We start from the raw sequence: 19,631 nt of genomic DNA on the forward strand, positions 1-19,631 counted from the left end.
AGAGATAAAAACATCTTCGCTTTTTCCACAGCCAGAAATTATTGTGGCCTCTATAACATTGCTCATTAATATCTTGACAATGAGTCTTGTGCCATTGCATAACTTTGGTTGTGAGAGGTGGCGCAGAAGCATGACTAGAGCACCTGCTTTCAATCGAAGACAATGAGGAGGAGCACCTGTTGGCTTGAGGGAATTCAAAAATCCTACTGGATAACTGACTAATTTTGATTCATCTATGACAGAGTCTATGCATTTATAATTATGCTCAATTCTTGTGAAGATGACTAATAGAATTATCTCTGATCATAAAATGGTATATATAAAAATCCATACATGAATCTCACTTTCTGTTATTATTTCCAAACTGTGGAATACCTAATTGGTATCAATCTTCTCCATGGCGGCGAGCTGGCAGAAACGTTAGCACACCGGGCGAAATGCTTAGCGGTATTTCGTCTGCATTACGTCGTGAGTTCAAATTCTGCCAAGGTCGACTTTGCCTTTCATCCTTTCGGGGGTCGATAAATTAAGTACCAGTTACGCACTGGGATCGATGTAATAGACATAATACCTATGTCTGTCCTTGTTTGTCCCCTCTGTATTTAGCCCCTTGTGGGTAATAAAGAAATAGGTATCAATCTTCTCCATATACAAATAGTAGGAGACATTGAAGGCTATCATAAGATCTGTGAGTTTCATATACACATTTCAGTGCATTATCTCTTGAATGAAGAATTATGTCTCTATTGCTAAAACTTTCATCAGCCATAAGTGTAACTTCATTACCTGTTGGTAAATTGAATCACCTAACATGCTCATTGAATGGTCTTTTATCTGCATTAATAACGTGAAGTAAAATCATGTAGCAACACCAAATGGCGGTGCCCCAGCATGGCCACAGCTCGTGAGCTGAAACTAGATAAAATACAAATATGTGTACATATATATATACAAATATGTGTACATATATATATATGTACATGTGTATATATACATATATATATATATGTACATCATCATCATCGTTTAGCGTCTGCTTTTCATGCTAGCATGGGTTGGACGGTTCAACTGGGGTCTGGGAAGCCAGAAGGCTGCACCAGGCCCAGTCTGATCTGTGTTTCTACGGCTGGATGCCCTTCCTAACGCCAACCACTCCATGAGTGTAGTGGGTGCTTTTTACGTGCCACCAGCACAGGTTCCAGACGAGTCTGGCAAACGGCCACGATCGGATAGTGCTTTTTTTGTGCCACCGGCACGAGGCCAGTCGGGGCGGCGCTGGCAACGGCCACGTTCGGATGGTTCTCTTACGTGCCACCGGATATATATATGCACATGTGTATATATATATATATATATATATATATATATACTCAATACTTATTTACTTATTTACTGTGGTTAACCCCGAATCAACCCGGGACCTACATATATATATATATATATATGTGTGTGTGTACATATGTGTATATATATATCTATATATATAAAACTGAGAATGTGTCTGTCTGTCTGTTTCCCTAAAACGTGAGAACTTCACAACCAATTTCATTCAAATTGTACACATGCCTTACTCAGGGTCCGTGTAGTGTCATGGGCAAAAAACATTTTTAACTTTTTGCTTAAGGCGAGCCCACAGCAATATCATATCTTCTGCACTATTTCAGTATTACATGTTAAAAGTGAAACAAAAACATCCCTCTATTGTATTGTCAGATACTTTCACTTTAATACTGAAACTATTAAAGTCAAACTATTATATAAGAAGGATGAACCATTAACAGTGGACATCTATTTTGCTTGAAGATGATCCACTATGGTCTTATATGCTACACCACTGTTATGTGATACTTTCCGCGAAGACTGTTTTTGGCGTCAACTTTTGGAGGATGATTCACAATGGGGCGCCACTATGGCGAAGGGTGTTTCATTAAAATTTCCTAAAAAAATCAGATCGCTTTTCACTATTCTATTACTATGGTGTGACTTGGCTAATCCCGCCTCTGTATGGCTTACCTACAAAGATTATATGTCTGAAGATTTCCTGCGTCACGCTCAATCGCTACATCCATCAATGGAGGTCGGGTACACTGACCTCATTTACAACAGGGCGCTGCTTGAAATCGAAGATACTGTACCTGATATGGGCGGTAGTGCCTTGCCGGTCTATGGCCTAACTTCAACAAACCGGGAAGGCACAAACACTCTGTCTTCACATTTGCTGCGTGAGACATGTTTTAATGTTGACGAGCTTGCCGAGTACATAGCCTTTACGGAAGCATTTTTGTTAAAATGCCTTCGATAGAAGAAAGTCCAAAAATGAATTTCGCTGCAGCCGTACACTTCTATACAAGATCCAATCGATCGAAATTGCAAGAGATGGGCCTACAATTCCAGTCTGTTATATATTTTGAGTATTGTTATCACTAGCGATATCAAGATATAACTTTCTATTTTGTATTTTATGTGTAGATGTATATATATATATAGATGTACATGTAATATGTACACACATATATATATATATATATATACTCAATACTTATTTACTTATTTACTGTGGTTAACCCCGAATCAACCCGGGACCTACATATATATATATAATATATGTGTGTGTGTACATATGTGTATATATATATCTATATATATAAAACTGAGAATGTGTCTGTCTGTCTGTTTCCCTAAAACGTGAGAACTTCACAACCAATTTCATTCAAATTGTACACATGCCTTACTCAGGGTCCGTGTAGTGTCATGGGCAAAAAACATTTTAAACTTTTTGCTTAAGGCGAGCCCACAGCAATATCATATCTTCTGCACTATTTCAGTATTACATGTTAAAAGTGAAACAAAAACATCCCTCTATTGTATTGTCAGATACTTTCACTTTAATACTGAAACTATTAAAGTCAAACTATTATATAAGAAGGATGAACCATTAACAGTGGACATCTATTTTGCTTGAAGATGATCCACTATGGTCTTATATGCTACACCACTGTTATGTGATACTTTCCGCGAAGACTGTTTTTGGCGTCAACTTTTGGAGGATGATTCACAATGGGGCGCCACTATGGCGAAGGGTGTTTCATTAAAATTTCCTAAAAAAATCAGATCGCTTTTCACTATTCTATTACTATGGTGTGACTTGGCTAATCCCGCCTCTGTATGCTTACCTACAAAGATATATGTCTGAAGATTTCCTGCGTCACGCTCAATCGCTACATCCATCAATGGAGGTCGGGTACACTGACCTCATTTACAACAGGGCGCTGCTTGAAATCGAAGATACTGTACCTGATATGGGCGGTAGTGCCTTGCCGGTCTATGGCCTAACTTCAACAAACCGGGAAGGCACAAACACTCTGTCTTCACATTTGCTGCGTGAGACATGTTTTAATGTTGACGAGCTTGCCGAGTACATAGCCTTTACGGAAGCATTTTTGTTAAAATGCCTTCGATAGAAGAAAGTCCAAAAATGAATTTCGCTGCAGCCGTACACTTCTATACAAGATCCAATCGATCGAAATTGCAAGAGATGGGCCTACAATTCCAGTCTGTTATATATTTTGAGTATTGTTATCACTAGCGATATCAAGATATAACTTTCTATTTTGTATTTTATGTGTAGATGTATATATATATATAGATGTACATGTAATATGTACACACATAATATATATATAATATATATATATATATATATATATACACATATATACATGCATAATATATCTACCCATACACACACACGTACACACACACACACATACATAGGGGCAGGTGTGGCTGCGTGGTAACAAACTACGTTCGAAGATACTGTACTTGATATGGGCGGTAGTGCCTTGCCGGTCTATGGCCTACCTTCAACAAACCGGGAAGGCACAAACACTCTGTCTTCACATTTGCTGCGTGGGACATGTTTTAATGTTGATGAGCTTGCCGAGTACATAGCCGACAATGAGCCAAAGCTCCTTCCAGAACACAAGTTCGCTTACAACTCCGTTGTTAATTCAGTCCAGGCCAAAACTGGGAGGATTTTTTTCCTGGATGCTCCTGGGGGCACTGGGAAAACTTTTGTCAACAAATTAATATTGGCTGAGATTAGGCGAACACAAGGCATTGCCCTAGCTGTGGCATCATCTGGAATTGCGGCTACTTTGTTGCCAGGCGGCAGGACAGCTCACTCTACTTTCAAGCTCCCGCTTGACTTAGCGAAGACTGAGACACCAACTTGCAACATCAGTAACAGCTCCGATCAGGCAGAAGTCTTCAGACGATGCAAGCTTATCGTTTGGGATGAATGCACGATGGCCCACAGAGGTGCTCTTGAGGCACTAGATAGATCTCTCAGAGACATCAAACACTCTTCAGCTCCAATGGGAGGCATAACAATTCTTCTTTCAGGGGACTTCCGACAAACACTTCCCGTTATTCCCAAAGGGACTAGAGCTGATGCAGTAAGTGCGTGTCTTAAGTCATCCACATTGTGGCCACTGGTGAAGACTCTCAAACTTCACACAAATATGCGTGCTCATATGCGACGTGATATCACATCAGCAGCATTTTCTCACACCCTCATTGCACTTGGCGAAGGCAAAATACCAGGGGATGAAAATGGTAATATTGCCATCGATTCAATTTGTACCATTGTTAAAACGCCTTCTGATCTCAGAGATGCAGTGTTCCCAGATCTACAAGCTAATTATCAGAATATGGATTGGATTGGCCAAAGGGTTATTCTGGCCCCGAGGAATAAAACTGTTCACCATATTAATGATGAAATGCTAAAACTCATTCCTGGGGATGTCTATGTATATAAGTCTATCGATACAACTCCTGACCCAGAGGACGTCATCAATTATCCAATAGAGGTACACAATTCCTTTGAGCCCCCCGGACTACCACCACACATTCTCAAACTTAAAGTTGGTGCCCCTATAATGCTCATTAGAAATTTGGTTCCCCCAAAACAATGTAATGGCACACGTTTGATCGTTGAGTCCTTATCTCCCAATCTGATTGAGGCCACCATTATCACAGGGTGCGGTCGAGGCAACGTTGTGCTCATACCTAGGATGCATCTTTTCCCTTCAGGAGCAGACCTACCTTTCATATTTCGGAGGTCCCAGTTCCCAGTAAGGCCATGTTTCGCAATGTCAATTAACAAAGCGCAGGGTCAAACACTGTCTGTGGCGGGAATACATTTGGGAGAGCCATGTTTCTCTCATGGTCAGCTTTATGTTGGCTGCTCGCGTGTCGGCAGCAACAGTGATGCTTTCGCATTCGTTCCACAACGAAAAACAAAAAAGCATTGTGTACAAGGAGGTTTTATAGGATTACTACGTTTCATCATTTTCGAACATGTTAGTATTTCACTTACATACGACTCTCTTTTATGATGGCATTTACATTTTTAGGCGTTTCATGACATTAATTCACACTTAACCAACACCTGTCCTTCGCTCACCTCTATTTCTATCCATTCATCATCAAACCACCAGCCTCATCTTCTATATCCAACGTACATGACACATCTACCCCCTACATCTATACTCTCACTGTTAAAGTTTACATAAGCGACAACACGATCGCAACCTACACTTTGGGAACTAAGCAACAGATCATTTTATACAACAACAAATTTAATCATAACGCCCATCAATGAAAACATCTCCACCACTGTGTTGTGATTCATCTAATCAGCACCACTACAGTCTTTCCGGTCTGACATATGGTGAGTAGATGCTATTGTCCTATATTTTATAAATTACCCATATTTACTTACCCATGCTTCATTCCCCCTCTTGCCTACATAGGAAATCCACTCTCTTTTAACACAGCATGAAGTTTTGTAACAGCACATCCGCTGCCATTCGTGCAAAACAAAGAGACCCTATTCACCTGCGAACGTTTTACATCGCCTTCCAGGACTATCAAATTCTTACAATTATGAGAACAATAACATGGCTCTTTTCAAGGCAACCTCGCATTCAATTCTTACACCATTCTACGAGGGGGTAGGAACCCCTTTACACGGCTTTCTATACACTTACAAATACATTCATTCGCCGTAAACTTATATCAATATTTGCTTGAATAATCATCATAATTCAGTGCAATCATTAACAGTACTTTCAAGCAATTCATCCCCGAGCAACGCCGGGCAATTCTGCTAGTTTGTGATAAAATACAAGATACGATAAAATTTCTAGTTGCTTAGCATCAAGTCTTCACTGAGAAATTCTAGATCAACTTGAGCTATAACCATTAGGTTTTGGTTTACTTTTTTACTGGGCATTGTGCACCATCTAATGTTTCATATCTGTTCTTAACCATTTAGCATTCAGATTATCAAATGTAGTTCTTATTTAGTCATACTGCTTTGAATTAATTATGCATTACCTTTGGAGTTTAAGATTTTGATGATGACTCTTTTACTCGTTTCAGTCATTTGACTGCGGCCATGCTGAAGCACCGCCTTTAGTCGAGCAAATCGACCCCGGGACTTATTCTTTGTAAGCCCAGTACTTATTCTATCGGTCTCTTTTTGCCGAACCGCTAAGTGACAGGGACGTAAAAACACCAGCATCGGTTGTCAAGCAATGCTAGGGGGACAAACACACACACACACACACACACAAGTATATATATATATATATATATATATATAATTTTAATCCAAACGGGAAAACAAAAAAACAACAACAATGGAACAATTACAGTATTATTATTAATAGGCACTCAGGAAATGGAAGCAGGAGGGTATGACATATATATATATACATATATATGACAGGCTTCTTTCAGTTTTCGTCTACCAAATCCACTCACAAGGCATTGGTCGGCCCGGGGCTATAGCAGAAGACACTTGCCCAAGATGCCACGCAGTGGGACTGAACCCGGAACCATGTGGTTGGTTAGCAAGCTACTTACCACACAGCTACTCCTGCGCCTATGAGATCACTTATTTTTTAGAATGACATTATAGGGTAGGTGTAAGAGGCTAGATCTGGCTAGTCTGAACAAAAAACAAGTAGAATATTTGGGCCAGATATGGCTGGTTGAAATGCTAAAGGGTTAAGAAGGCAGGATGTAATTTGAGAATTCTTTGGCTAGTACCTCTAGCAGGTTGAGTGACTACTGTTTCATGCATGCTTTAACATGCATTTTGATATGATGTCTGGTGTAGTACAGTGTCTTGTGCAATTCCATATAATGCCTTGGTCTGTAGTATATGATATGATGTCTTTGTTGTGTGGTGTGATGGGACACATAACTTCAGGGAGTGATCATGTGCCTTGTATGGTGTGATGTGATGCCTTGATGTGGAGTATGATCTGATGTTCTGGTGTGTGGTGTTGTGCTTCAGATTTGTAACCTGGTTGAAAACTTTATTTTAAATATTCCCATGTCAGGACTGGTTACGTTGGCTGAGATGTGCACTAACTGCTTGGTAGTATTTAGTTGTCTCGAATTCAAATTCTCAGTGATATTGCACCTGTGAAAGTTGACATTTTAGACTATTTTTGCCCATATGTACGTATGTATGTATATGTGTATGTGTTTTTCCACCACCACTGCTTGACAACCAGTGTTGGTTTAGTTTATTTTTAACTTAGTTTAACAAAAGATATAGATAAAATAAGTATCATGCTTTAAAAAACAAGTACTGGGTCAACTTGTTCGATTAAAACCTTCAAGGTGGTACCCTAGCATTGCTGCAGTCCACTGACTGAAACAAGATAAATAATTGTAATCATCTCAGCGAAATTTTGTTTAACAAGCCATATTTTGTTTAATGTACAAGCTGTCAGAACTTGGCTTCTTACACCTACCTTATATTATCATTCACACAAGCAAGTGTTTTCTACTATATAATCTTAGGCCAGCCAAAGCCTTGTGAGTGAATTTAGAGATGGAAACTGAAAAAAGCATATCGTATATGTGTATAACATATCAATGTGTGTGTGTCTCTTGACAAGTGGTGCTGGTGCGTTTACATCCTCGTTAACTTAGTGGTTTGGCAAAAGGGTGGGGGAGGGCAATAAAATAAGTAAAAAGCTGTAAAAAAAGTTCTGGGGTTGATACATGAGTAAAAAACTCCTGAAGGTGAGCCCCAGCACATATAAAATATATAATCACATCATTGCAATATCAAATTTACGAGAGAATGCATGATCAATTCAAAACAATGTAGGTGTATAGACATTACACATCTGACAGGGTAATCTGAATGCTAAAGGATTAAAAACATACATTAAGAAAGTTAAGAGGAAACAGTCTTGGCAATGGTGGTGTGTTGTGTAGAGCAACTATAAAGTAATGTCTCAATAGATTGATACTAAACTTATTATGCATCAAAGGAAGTTGGTGATAGGATTTGAACTCAAAACATGACGGATAGATATTAAATACAGCAACCTAATTAGCTTGGAAAACAAACAAAAAATATCTTTTCTTGATAATTCTTCCTAATTATGGCATAAGACCAGTTATCTTGAGGGAGGCGGTGAAGTTGAAACCATTGATTCCAGTACTAGACTGACTGGTACTATATTTCACTAACCCCAACAGAATGGCATTTACAGTTGTCCTGGTAGGATTTGAACTTAGTCTGAAGAAACGCAGCAAATCATTTTATCAATTCCTTAATAATTCTGCCAGCTCATTGCCCTCTCAGCAAGAAATAAAAGTTTCTAATCTGAGGGGATGGGGCTAATCAATTACAACGACTCCAGTGCTTAACTGGTACTTATTGGATCCCGAAATGAAATGCAAAGTCGACCTCTGGAGAATTTGAACTCAGGATGTGAAGATGGACAAAATGTTGCTAAGCATTTTGTCTGGTGTACTAACGAATTCAGCCAGCTGACCGCCTTTTTCTCAATAATAATAATAATAATAATAATAATAATGGTATCAAATTTGCCACAAGGGCAACAATTTGGGGAAAGGGAATAAGTCAATTTCATCAATGCCAGTGCTTCACTGGTACTTAATTTATCAACCCCAAAAGGCTGAAAGGCAAAGTCAACCTCAGCAGAATTTGAACTCAGAGCAAAGCGACAGGCGAAATACTGCTAACGATTCTGCCAGCTCACAGCTTTAATAATAATAATAACAATAATAAATTCTTTTTATTGGCCACAAAGGCTAATATAAGTCAAAAACATTAAAGGACAACAAAATACGATATACAAAAGGTTCTACTCTAGGCCCGAAATTTTTGGGGAGGGGCCAGTTGATTAGGTCGACTTCAATACACAACTTGTCAACCTAGTACGGATGAAAGGCAAAGTTGACCTCGGTGAAATTTGAACTCAGAACATAAAGACAAACGAAATACTGCTAAGCATTTCGCCTGGCATGCTAAAGTTTCTGCCAGCTCACTGCCTTAAGGTTCAATAATAATAATAATCCTTTCTACTATAGGCACAAGGCCTGAATTTGGGAGGGGTTAGTCAATTACATCGACCATAGTATGCAAGTAGTACTTAATTTATCAACTCCGAAAGGATGAAAGGCAAAGTCGACCTCGGCAGACGAAATACCTATCTCTTTACTACTCACAAGAGGTTAAACACAGAGAGGACAAACAAGGACAGACAAACGGATGAAGTCGATTATATCGACACCAGTGCGTAACTGGTACTTAATTTATCGACCTCGAAAGGATGAAAGGCAAAGTTGACCTCAGCGGAATTTGAACTCAGAACGTAACGGCAGACGAAATACCTATTTCTTTATTACCCACAAGGGGCCAAACAAGGACAGACATAAGTATTAAGTCGATTACATCGACCCCAGTGCGTAACTGGTACTTAATTTATCGACCCCGAAAGGATGAAAGGCAAAGTCGACTTTGGCGGAATTTGAACTCAGAACGTAACGGCAGACGAAATACCGCTAAGCATTTCACCAAGCGTGCTAACAATTCTGCTAGCTCACCGCCTCATTAATAATAAGAGCATTCAAGAGAGCGCAACCTCCGCCAAGGCAACACCAATGTCCTCTCAGCCAGAGATGATTTTTAAAATAAGAATATCTGAAATAAACTCGACTGCTCTCACAAACGAGAATACTAAGAATGAACCCGACTGCTCTCAAAAATTAAGTAAAAAAAAAAAACAGTAAAAATAAACCAGAATCCTTGTCCGGGACCCGATCGATCTCAAAATCTAATCAGTTCATGCCAGTCATGATGCCAAACATCTCTAAAAGTTTTATCCGAATCCATCCAGTAGTTCTTGAGATATCTTGTCCATGGACAAACAAAAAAACACAACAGAAAAACAATACCCCCGCCTTCGCTAAGGCGGAAATAATAATAATAATGATTTCTTTATTATCCACAAGTTTTTTACACGAAGAAAAACATTATGGACAGTACAGGACAAACCCAAAATAATGTGTGTGAGTGTGTGTAGTTGTAAGGGTTTTGCGTAATCCTTTCTATTAGAGGCACAAATACCTGAAATTTGGTGGGGTAGAGGAAGTCGATTATATCGTTCCTCACTAATTGGAGCCTGAGAAGGTAATAGCTGAGATTTATCTACAGTGATTTTATAAAAAAAGTATACTCTCTTTTACTTGTGTCAGTAATTTGACTGTCGCCATGCTGGAGCACCGCCTTTAGTCGAGCAAATCGACCACAGGATTTATTCTTTGTAAGCCCAGTACTTAATCTATCGGTCTTCTTTTGTCGAAACGCTAAGTTACGGGGACGTAAACACATCAGCATCGGTTGTCAAGCGATGTTGGGGGTGGGGGAGAAACACAGAAACATACAAACACACACACACACACACACCACACACCACACACACACACACATACACACACACACACACACCACACACACATATATATATATATATAAATACTAATATAGGATGAAGTTTTTTTTCTCTACAGAAAATAATTCCATCAAGAAATGTGGCAGCATATTAAATTATATGCGGAAATTGACGATTTAATAGTCTGTTATCAGCATATTGGTTTTGAATTAATTTTCTTTAGCCCTTATTTATAAGTATATATATATATATATATATATATATATATATATATATATATATATGACGGGCTTCTTTCAGTTTCCGTCTACCAAATCCACTCATGGGTCGGCCCGAGGCTATAGTAGAAGACACTTGCCCGAGGTGCCACGCAGTGGGAATGAACCTGGAACCATGTGGTTCGTAAGCAAGCTACTTACCACAGAGCCACTCCTACGCCTGTAAAAGATAATTTATTGTAATAGCATACTTTTCTTACACACACACAGGGCCTCGCTTGGTTCGGTCAGCCAAATCTCCCTTAAATCACACATCTTTTTCATTTGAAATATTTGCAATTCCTCACCACCACCACCACCACCACCGAAACGGCTTCTCCCATGGCTTTTAAGTGCGTAGTGCCAAAAAAATGTTGGTCAATATCTGTCCAGAACAGTGGTTTTCAACTAGGGTTCCGCCAGTACAGTCCAGGGGTTCCGCAAGAAGTTTACAAAACTGCTAAAATTGGCAGTAATTTTTAATTCTCCTGTGCAGATATGTGTGCATAAGACTATTAAATTATTGCACAGGGGTTCCTCGAGCCAGTGGAATGTTTCCTTGGGGTTCCGCTCCAGCAAAAAGTTTGAAAAGCACTGGTCCAGAATATGGTAGTGAGGTGTAAAAATCATTAACTTTCATAACTTTTTACATAAAATTTGCGCTGAGAGGACTCGGAAAATACACGTGAATTTTCCGAGTCCTCTCCCCACCGCTCCCCCGTTCGTAAGCGTGCATTTTTTAAATTTCACATTCGTTTACTGCACATTATTTGATAAAAAGAAAAATGGACTCGTACAATTTTTCAAGTACACCCCACACGATTCACTAAGCTTGTAAAAATTTACGGCATTTTGAAATTACCCCCACCCAACCCCATTTTTTCATTTTTAACTTTTTTCAGAAATTGTGTTTTCAAAATATGCGGAAAATACGGAGATTATGATTCTGAAAAAAATTTGCAAACATTTTTCTAGTTACTGTTAGGGTTTTAGGGTTAGGATTTTAGGGCTAGGGTTGAGGTTTTAGGGTGACGGAAAAAAGTGAAAATTTAAGAAATTGGGGGAAGGAAGTGTGGGGGGGGGTCAGAAATTTTAAAATCCTGATTTTTGGCAATTTTCCGGAATCTCCGTATCCAAAAACGTGGGTTTTTGAGACAAAAAAAAATTATTTGCGAGAAAATGGGAGAGGAACAGGAGGAAGTCTTACCAAATCTACCCATAGTTTTTACACCTATTACATATTTTTTATTTTTTTTTTTTTTCATTTTTGCAATCTGAACTAGAGATTAACCGAAAATCTAAATAACGTGAGCATTCTGATATGAAACTCCGCCAAATTTTCTACAAATACACTTCAATGGAGATAATATTGGAATACGTGGAGAATATATTTTTCCGAGGGTGAGGAGTTTCGGAAAATTCACAGGTGACGGCTTTTACTCATAACTGTTAAACACGCACACCGCCCATTTTCGGCGGAAACCAAACCTTATATCAACGGGTGTGCGTATCCTTCGCCTTCACCTAAATACCTTTCAGAGTGCGCAGATTACAATTATACCGGAGTTCAATATGAAAAAATATGAAAGAAAAAAAAATGGACTCGTACAAATACGTACTGACACACGTCACACATATCAACTGTATGAAACCAGAAATTTCGAAAAAAAAATTGTGATGCGTGTCAGTATGTATATGTGTGTGATCATTATTTTTTCTTTTCACATCATATTCTGATATATTCGTAATTTACACACTCCGAAAAAAAAGTACCTGCTAAAAAAAATTTTAAAACAGGTGGGGGGAATGCTTAACTTGACCCGAAAACGAAATAGGTTAATGGTTAACGTTTACAAAAAATGGTAATATCCATTTTTGAGAAAGTTATGAGGAAACAAAGCTAACTCGTGTGAATTATCTGAAAGTCCGCTTTCCACACACAGAAAATTTTTTTTAAACTTTTTCGAAATTTTTCCCCCTTATATTTTAAATGACAAAGATTCCGAATATGTAAGAAAACACGTTTTCAAAATTTGAAAATTCAATTAGCTATAGATAGGTGCATAAAGAGATAGGTAGATATGTCTTCCTGGCGCTAAAAACAACAGTAACACCGTCTTCTATAGGACTGCCACATTTAGTTGACAAATATATTTTATGAATAAACGGACAAGGATAAATAGACAAGCAGATAAATAAATAAATGGATGAAAACATTCAAAATTTAAAATTGGGGGAGGGGTGAAATTTGAGCCCCTTATTAAACTTTATAGCATTAATTATTAAACATTAAGGTTGGTTTCTCATAAAATTGTGTATTTAATTTACATTCTTATTTACACATGTAAAACGCAAATTCTCTTCATTTTAATGTTTTTGTCTGGATTTAATTTCGATTTCCATATGTTCCTCAATTCGCCACGATCTCTTTAAAGTAAACAAAATCAAAAATTTAAATTGGGGGGAGGTGAGGCAAGATCAAAATTTTTTTTTACATATTTGTAATCCCCGACATCAAAAACGTAGGAATCCGAACGATTTTTTTTTCAACAAAATGCATTTTTCAAGGAGAGGTGCGAAACCGCATTAGCCCTGACAAGCCTAAGTGAAATAAAACAAGCATTTGAAACACAAAATATCGATCACTGAACGAGGTAATAAAATCTTAATTCAATACAAGTGTGTGTGTATGTAATTGCGGAGAGAGAGAGAGAGAAAGACAAAAAGAAAAGGGGCAGAGAGAAAGAGAAAGGAACGAAGGAAATAAAAGTTATCCTTAATCTTAACTTACAGTCTTCAGCGGACGTCATCACTATCATCGTCATAACTAAAAACGTCGTCGACAGCATAGTAAGCAGAAAAGGGCGCCGACTGCCTCCGGCCACAATAATGTAACTACAGGACATATTTAATCCAGATGAAATATGATAGAAAAGTTTGTAATGGTTTTCTTCGTGGCGTAATTCAATTAGAAAATTAAATCCAACAGAACAGGTTCTATAAGCGTGAATATTTACGTATGTATAACAGTGCACGAATTAACTGTTAAAGTCGATCATTTTATCCTTTCAAAGTATTGACTTGACAGATAAATAGTTATCTTATGATCTTTCTTGTCTTCTTAGATCCAAGAACAGAAAAAGAAAATTAAATAATCCGTAATGTGTATATGAGGTGAGTGCTAATTAGAGAGAGAGAAAATATGATATTATTTAAAAAGCAAACGGTCAACTTTTAAAAGTGGTGAAGAGTAGCAGGTAGTACAGTAACAGGTTTTCCTTTTTTCTATTTTTTACCCTGAACTGACTTCAACGTAGGCGAACAGAAGCTTGAAAGAAAAAAAAACTGTAATAGTGGAAGGAAGAGAGGAGGAACAAGTAGTTAAAGTGTGAGAGGAATAAGAGGGAGTGGGGGGAAAGCCAGTATTGAAACGAGGGGTAGAGAAAAGGAGGTAAGACGGAGAAAAGAAAAAGGAAGACAGATATGAGTGACAGAGTGTAAGTCGGAGGCAGTCAGAAGAGAACGTCTAATATATTAACTAGAGTGAGTGAGTGAATGATAAGGTGATAAAAATAAGAGATAGAGAGACTTGTGGTAGTAAGATAAAAGAGGTCAAACATTGGAATGTTTTTTTTTTAATCACAAATCCTTATTTAATGTCTCAAGACATTTTTTCAAACTATGTCTTTGTAAAATAAACAGTTGTAATTGTATTATGCAAATTTTGAAACTTGCTTTCTATAAATATAATTTTAACTGTTTGTTTTCGTTGACTGATCAATGAAATTTATCGAAAGTATCCTGATCGGATCCAACTTATATCTAAATAAAAGACCGAAAGATTCAGAAATTTATATAGCACTTTGTACCTAGACTGATGAATATATTTATCACAGTTCTGAGTTCAATTTGCCTTTCATCTTTCAGGGTCGATAAATTAAGTACCAGTTGTGAAAGATGAAAGGCAAATTTGAACTCAGAACTGTGATAAATATATTCATTAGTCGAGGTACAAAGTGCTCATTAAGCAAATATGATAATGATAGGATGATATCCAAGTACAAATAAAGTCATTTGTAATAAAATATATTTTGGTGATAATGTAGAATTTGCTTGATATGTTGAACGCTGTCAAAATAAGGTCTGGTATTTATACATTTAGGCAGATTTAATGGGGTGGTGGTGGGTGACGTTTTTTGGGAAAGTTGGTATTTAGGAGATAAACAGGTCACAGGCTATTGTTCTTAGGGTAGTCAAAGTCAACCTCGGCGGAATTTTAACTCAGAGAGTTTTTTGAAATGAGAAGAATCAGTGAGGAAGTAAATAAATGAATAAATAGAATAATTGAATAAATATATATATATATATATATATATTATATATATATATATATAATATATATATATATATAATATATATATATATAATATATATATATATATTATATATATATATATTATATATATATATATATATATAATATATATATATATATTATATATATATATATAATATATATATATATATAATATATATATATATATATATATGTATATATATGTGTGTGTGTTTGTGTGTGTGTGTGCATGTGTGAAAGATAGATAGATAGGTAAATAGACAGTTAGCTAGATAGATAGTGCTGTCACTATCTTATTACATCACCAGATGGGACACTTTTGCACCAAGGGATTCACCGCAACTAGTTGTATAGTTTGCTACCCATCGTTGTGAGCAATAATTTCCCATGTATTTTATTTTCTGTCTCTATCATTTGGCACAATGAAAGGTAAGTCTGGTGAGATTGTTGAGATGCTTGAACAGAGTAATGTAGATTTGTGTTGCATCCAAGGTGGAAAGGAAGTTCAGCTAGGTTCCTCACAGAACATGGCTATAAGATTTTCTGGGTAGGGAACAGTGATGGGGCTGGGGTCATGGGTATACTCCCTGCTGAGAGATGGGTTGATAACATAATCGAGGTAGTTAGAGTCTGTGATAAAATACTTAAGCTTAGGCTAGTGCAACAACAAGGAATAGCAACCATTATCTCAGCCAGGGCTACCCGAGGAAAAGAAATACTGATTTTATGATATCCTCTTGCAGACTACCTTGTTGATGAATGACAGGGACCTTCTCTTCATGGCTGGCAACTTCAATGGGCACGTTGGACAACATCCAGGGAACTCCCATGGTGTGCATGATGGCAATGGGTTTGGTTCCTGCAATGAAGAGGAAACCAGGTTGTGGAAGTTCTGTGATGGAAATGATCTTATGATCTGTAATACTAACTTCAGGAAACTTGCCAGTCTTCTGTTCACCTACCAGTCTGGTGGCTACACTAGTCAGATTGGCTACATCCTCACCAGGAAACAAGAAAGGTGTCTACTTATAAATGCCAAAACTTCCCCAGGTGAAGAATGCACCTCACAACATAGGCTAATTGTTAGCAACTTCAGTATCAGGGCTAAATGGTTGCCCAATGTGGAAAAGAAAGGTCTGGAGGTTTAAGGATCCTCTGAATGGATAGACATTTAGAGACGTATTACTTGAAGCTTATGACGAAAAAGAGGATATAGCATCACATAATGTGGAGGAAAACTGGAGATTCCTACAGGACAACCTGTTGACGGCTACTGACCAGATCTGTGGATGGTGCAAAGTCCCATCTTGACCTAAGGTGACATGGTGGAGGAACAATGTAGTTGACAGGACCATTAGGGAAAAGAATTAGGAATGGAAGTGTGGTGGTAGCAGGGAACTGTATCAGATAGCCAGAAGGGAAGCTAGGAGACAGGTTTACTTAGCTAGAGGGGAAGCAGATAAGAAGAAATTTGCCATTGTTCTGCATTGTGAGGACCAGAGACTTGAAGTGTTTCAAATTGCAAGACTGTGTGTGAGAGAAAATCATGATGTCATTGGAGAGAAATGTGCCCACATGGATGATGGCTCACTTGCATTTAATGATGCTACAAAGAGAGAGACTTGGAGATGCCACAATGAAAGGTTGCTAAATGAAGAGAATGAATGGGAGAAAGAGAGTCTGCCAAATGTTGACCCACTAGAGGAAACAGCTGTTTGAATTGATAGTATCTAGGTAGATAAAGCAATTAAGGGCATGAAGACAGAAAAAGCCCAGGCCCATCAAGAATCACTGCTGAAATGCTCAAAATATCTGGCGGTGTCAGCTATAGTCTAGTTACCTGTATAGTTAACCAGATGATACATGAAGGAGTCATACCCAATGACTTGTGTAGCTGCACCATAGTCAATTGCTACAAAGGTAAAAGTGACACCTGAGATAGAAATAATTACGGAGGTATCAAATTGTTGGATCAGGTGATGAAAGTCACGGAGAGGGTCATAGCCCAACTAATTAGGGAAAGAGTTAGTTTAGATGAGAAGTAGTTTGGGTTTGTGCCAGTGAGAAGCACCACTGATGCTATATTTCTGGTAAGACAGCTGCAAGAGAAATACCTAGCTAAAGATAAACCTTTGTACTTGGCGTTTGTTGACATGGAGAAAGCTTTTGACAAGGTCCCTGGTTCACTTATCTAGTGGTCAATGAGGAAACTAGAGATAGATGAGTGGTTGGTGACAGCTGTACAAGCCATATACAGAGATGCTGTAAGCAAGGTGAGGTTTAGCAACAGGTAGAGTGAAGAGTTCTGGGTAGAAGTAGGACTTCACCAAGGATCAGTCCTCAGACCTCTCTTGTTCATCATAGTCCTCCATGCAATAACAGAGGAACTCAAGACTGGCTGCCACTGGGAGCTCATCTATGCTGATGACTTTGCTCTAATAGCTGAGTCACAACCAGAACTAGAGAAGAAGTTTCAGGCATGGAAGCAAGGTGTAGAATTGAAAGACCTTAGAATTAACCTAGCAAAAAACCAGTCTTAGTAAGTAGGAAGGTGGACAAATCACAAATCCCTTCAGGTAGATGACCCTGCTCAATCTGCAGAAAAGGTATAGGCAAAAACTCCATAAGATGGACACATAAGAGGTGCAGTGATATTGAAGGAAGGTTAACTGGGAAGATAGTTTTTGTGTGTAGAAGATGTACAGGTGCAGTAAACACCAAAAATGTACAGAAAACTGATTCCATCACATACCAGGGGGAAAAATTAGAAGTAGTTAATAGCTTCTGTTACCTGGGTGACCAAGTCAATAGCGGGGGTTGATGCTCTGAGAGCGTAGCTACTAGAATAAGAATAAGCTGGGCAAAGTTCTGAGAGCTACCTTGGCCAGTAACAAAGAGCCTCTCATTCAGAGTGAGAGGGAAACTGTGTGATGCCTGTGCGCAAACAGCTATGCTACACAGCAGTGAAACAAGGGCTGTGACTGCTGAGGACATGCATAGGCTTGAAAGAAATGAAGCTGGTACGCTCCACTGGATGTATAATGTCAGTATGCATGTATGACAGAGTGTAAGTGCCATGATAAAAAAGTTGGACTTAAGAAGCATCAGGTGTGGAGTGCAAGAGAGATGACTGCGCTGGTATGGTCATGTGTTGTGTATGGATGAGGACAGCTGTGTTGAAGAAATGGCACACCCTAACAGTGGAGGGAACTTGTGGAAGAGATAGACCCAGGAAGACTTGGGATGAGGTGATGAAGCATGACCTTCAAACGTTGGGCCTCACAGAGGCAATGACAAGTGACCGAGACCTTTGGAAATATGCCATGCTTGAGAAGGCCCAGCAAGCTAAGTGAGATCATAGTCGTGGCTGATGCCAGTAGCACATAACTGGCCTGTTTAAAAGCAACCTTCAATTGTTGGGTGATACGCTGTGCTTGTGAAGACTTATTGAACTGAGTGAAATCATACAGGTGGCTGATGCCATGCCACCTGACAAACACCCATGATGGTGACACATAAAAAGTACCATTCGAGCATGGCTGATGCCAGTGCCACCTGACTGGCACTTGTGCTAGTGGCATGTAAAAAGAACCCACTATATTCTTGGAGTAGTTGGCGTTAGGTAGGGCATCCAGCTGTAGCTGGATTTTTAGCTAAAAATCCCCGATCTCGGATACGGAGGTTCCGGAAAATTGCCAAAAATCGGCATTGTGAAATTTTTTTCCCTAACACTAACCCTAACCCTAAAACTGTAACCGTAAGTACAGAAATGTCTCGAAATTTTTGTCCAAATCATGATGTCCGAATTTTTCCGCATATTTAGAAAAAAAAAAAAATTCTTAAAAAAAATTTTACAAAGATTTTCGGAAATTGTTTTCAGAATCATAATATCCGTACATATTTTGAAAAAAAAATGTGAAAAAAGTTAAAAGTGAAGGAAATGGGCGAGGGGTAATTTAGAAATGTTGATTTTTGCCAATTTTTTGCAGATTCGTATTCCCCGTAGACGAAAAAGCAGGGCTTGTGTTGAAAAAAAAAAAAAAATTAAGGGTGTTTTTTGCGGGGGTGAGGGACAGACGGAAGTCTTGCCTTTTATTTTATTTTATGTGTGTCATGCAAACAAATTTCATTGTTGCAAGTGAAACTTTTACTTTTAAACGCATTCTGTGTGGACCTGTGACAATTGAATGAAAATACAATTTTGGTTTATCTTCAGTGTTG

At 38.3% G+C, this 19,631-nt stretch overlaps 2 protein-coding genes across 6 annotated transcripts in view; one reads left to right on the forward strand and one right to left on the reverse strand.

Moving 5' to 3' along the window:
* Nucleotides 1–14,422, reverse strand: part of LOC115221679 — a 125,345-nt gene extending 110,923 nt beyond the window's left edge. For 2 of the 5 annotated variants that reach the window (XM_036510880.1, XM_036510879.1), the window contains exon 1: nt 13,845–14,419. In XM_036510880.1, coding sequence (XP_036366773.1) covers nt 13,845–13,959 — 115 coding nt within the window. In that variant the 5' untranslated portion in view covers nt 13,960–14,419. Of the gene's footprint in view, nt 1–13,552; nt 13,655–13,844 lie in introns of all 5 variants that reach the window. The other 3 variants (XM_036510881.1, XM_029791883.2, XM_029791884.2) reach the window with 3 other exon arrangements.
* A 1,767-nt stretch (nt 14,423–16,189) lies between these two features.
* On the forward strand, nt 16,190–16,558 carry LOC115221234 (craniofacial development protein 2-like). Its single transcript, XM_029791388.1, has one exon. The coding sequence runs from the start codon at nt 16,190–16,192 to the stop codon at nt 16,556–16,558; it is 369 nt and encodes a 122-aa protein (XP_029647248.1).
* Nucleotides 16,559–19,631: the final 3,073 nt, after the last annotated feature.

Source organism: Octopus sinensis, linkage group LG18 (assembly GCF_006345805.1).
Source record: "Octopus sinensis linkage group LG18, ASM634580v1, whole genome shotgun sequence".
Taxonomy (NCBI): domain Eukaryota; kingdom Metazoa; phylum Mollusca; class Cephalopoda; order Octopoda; family Octopodidae; genus Octopus; species Octopus sinensis.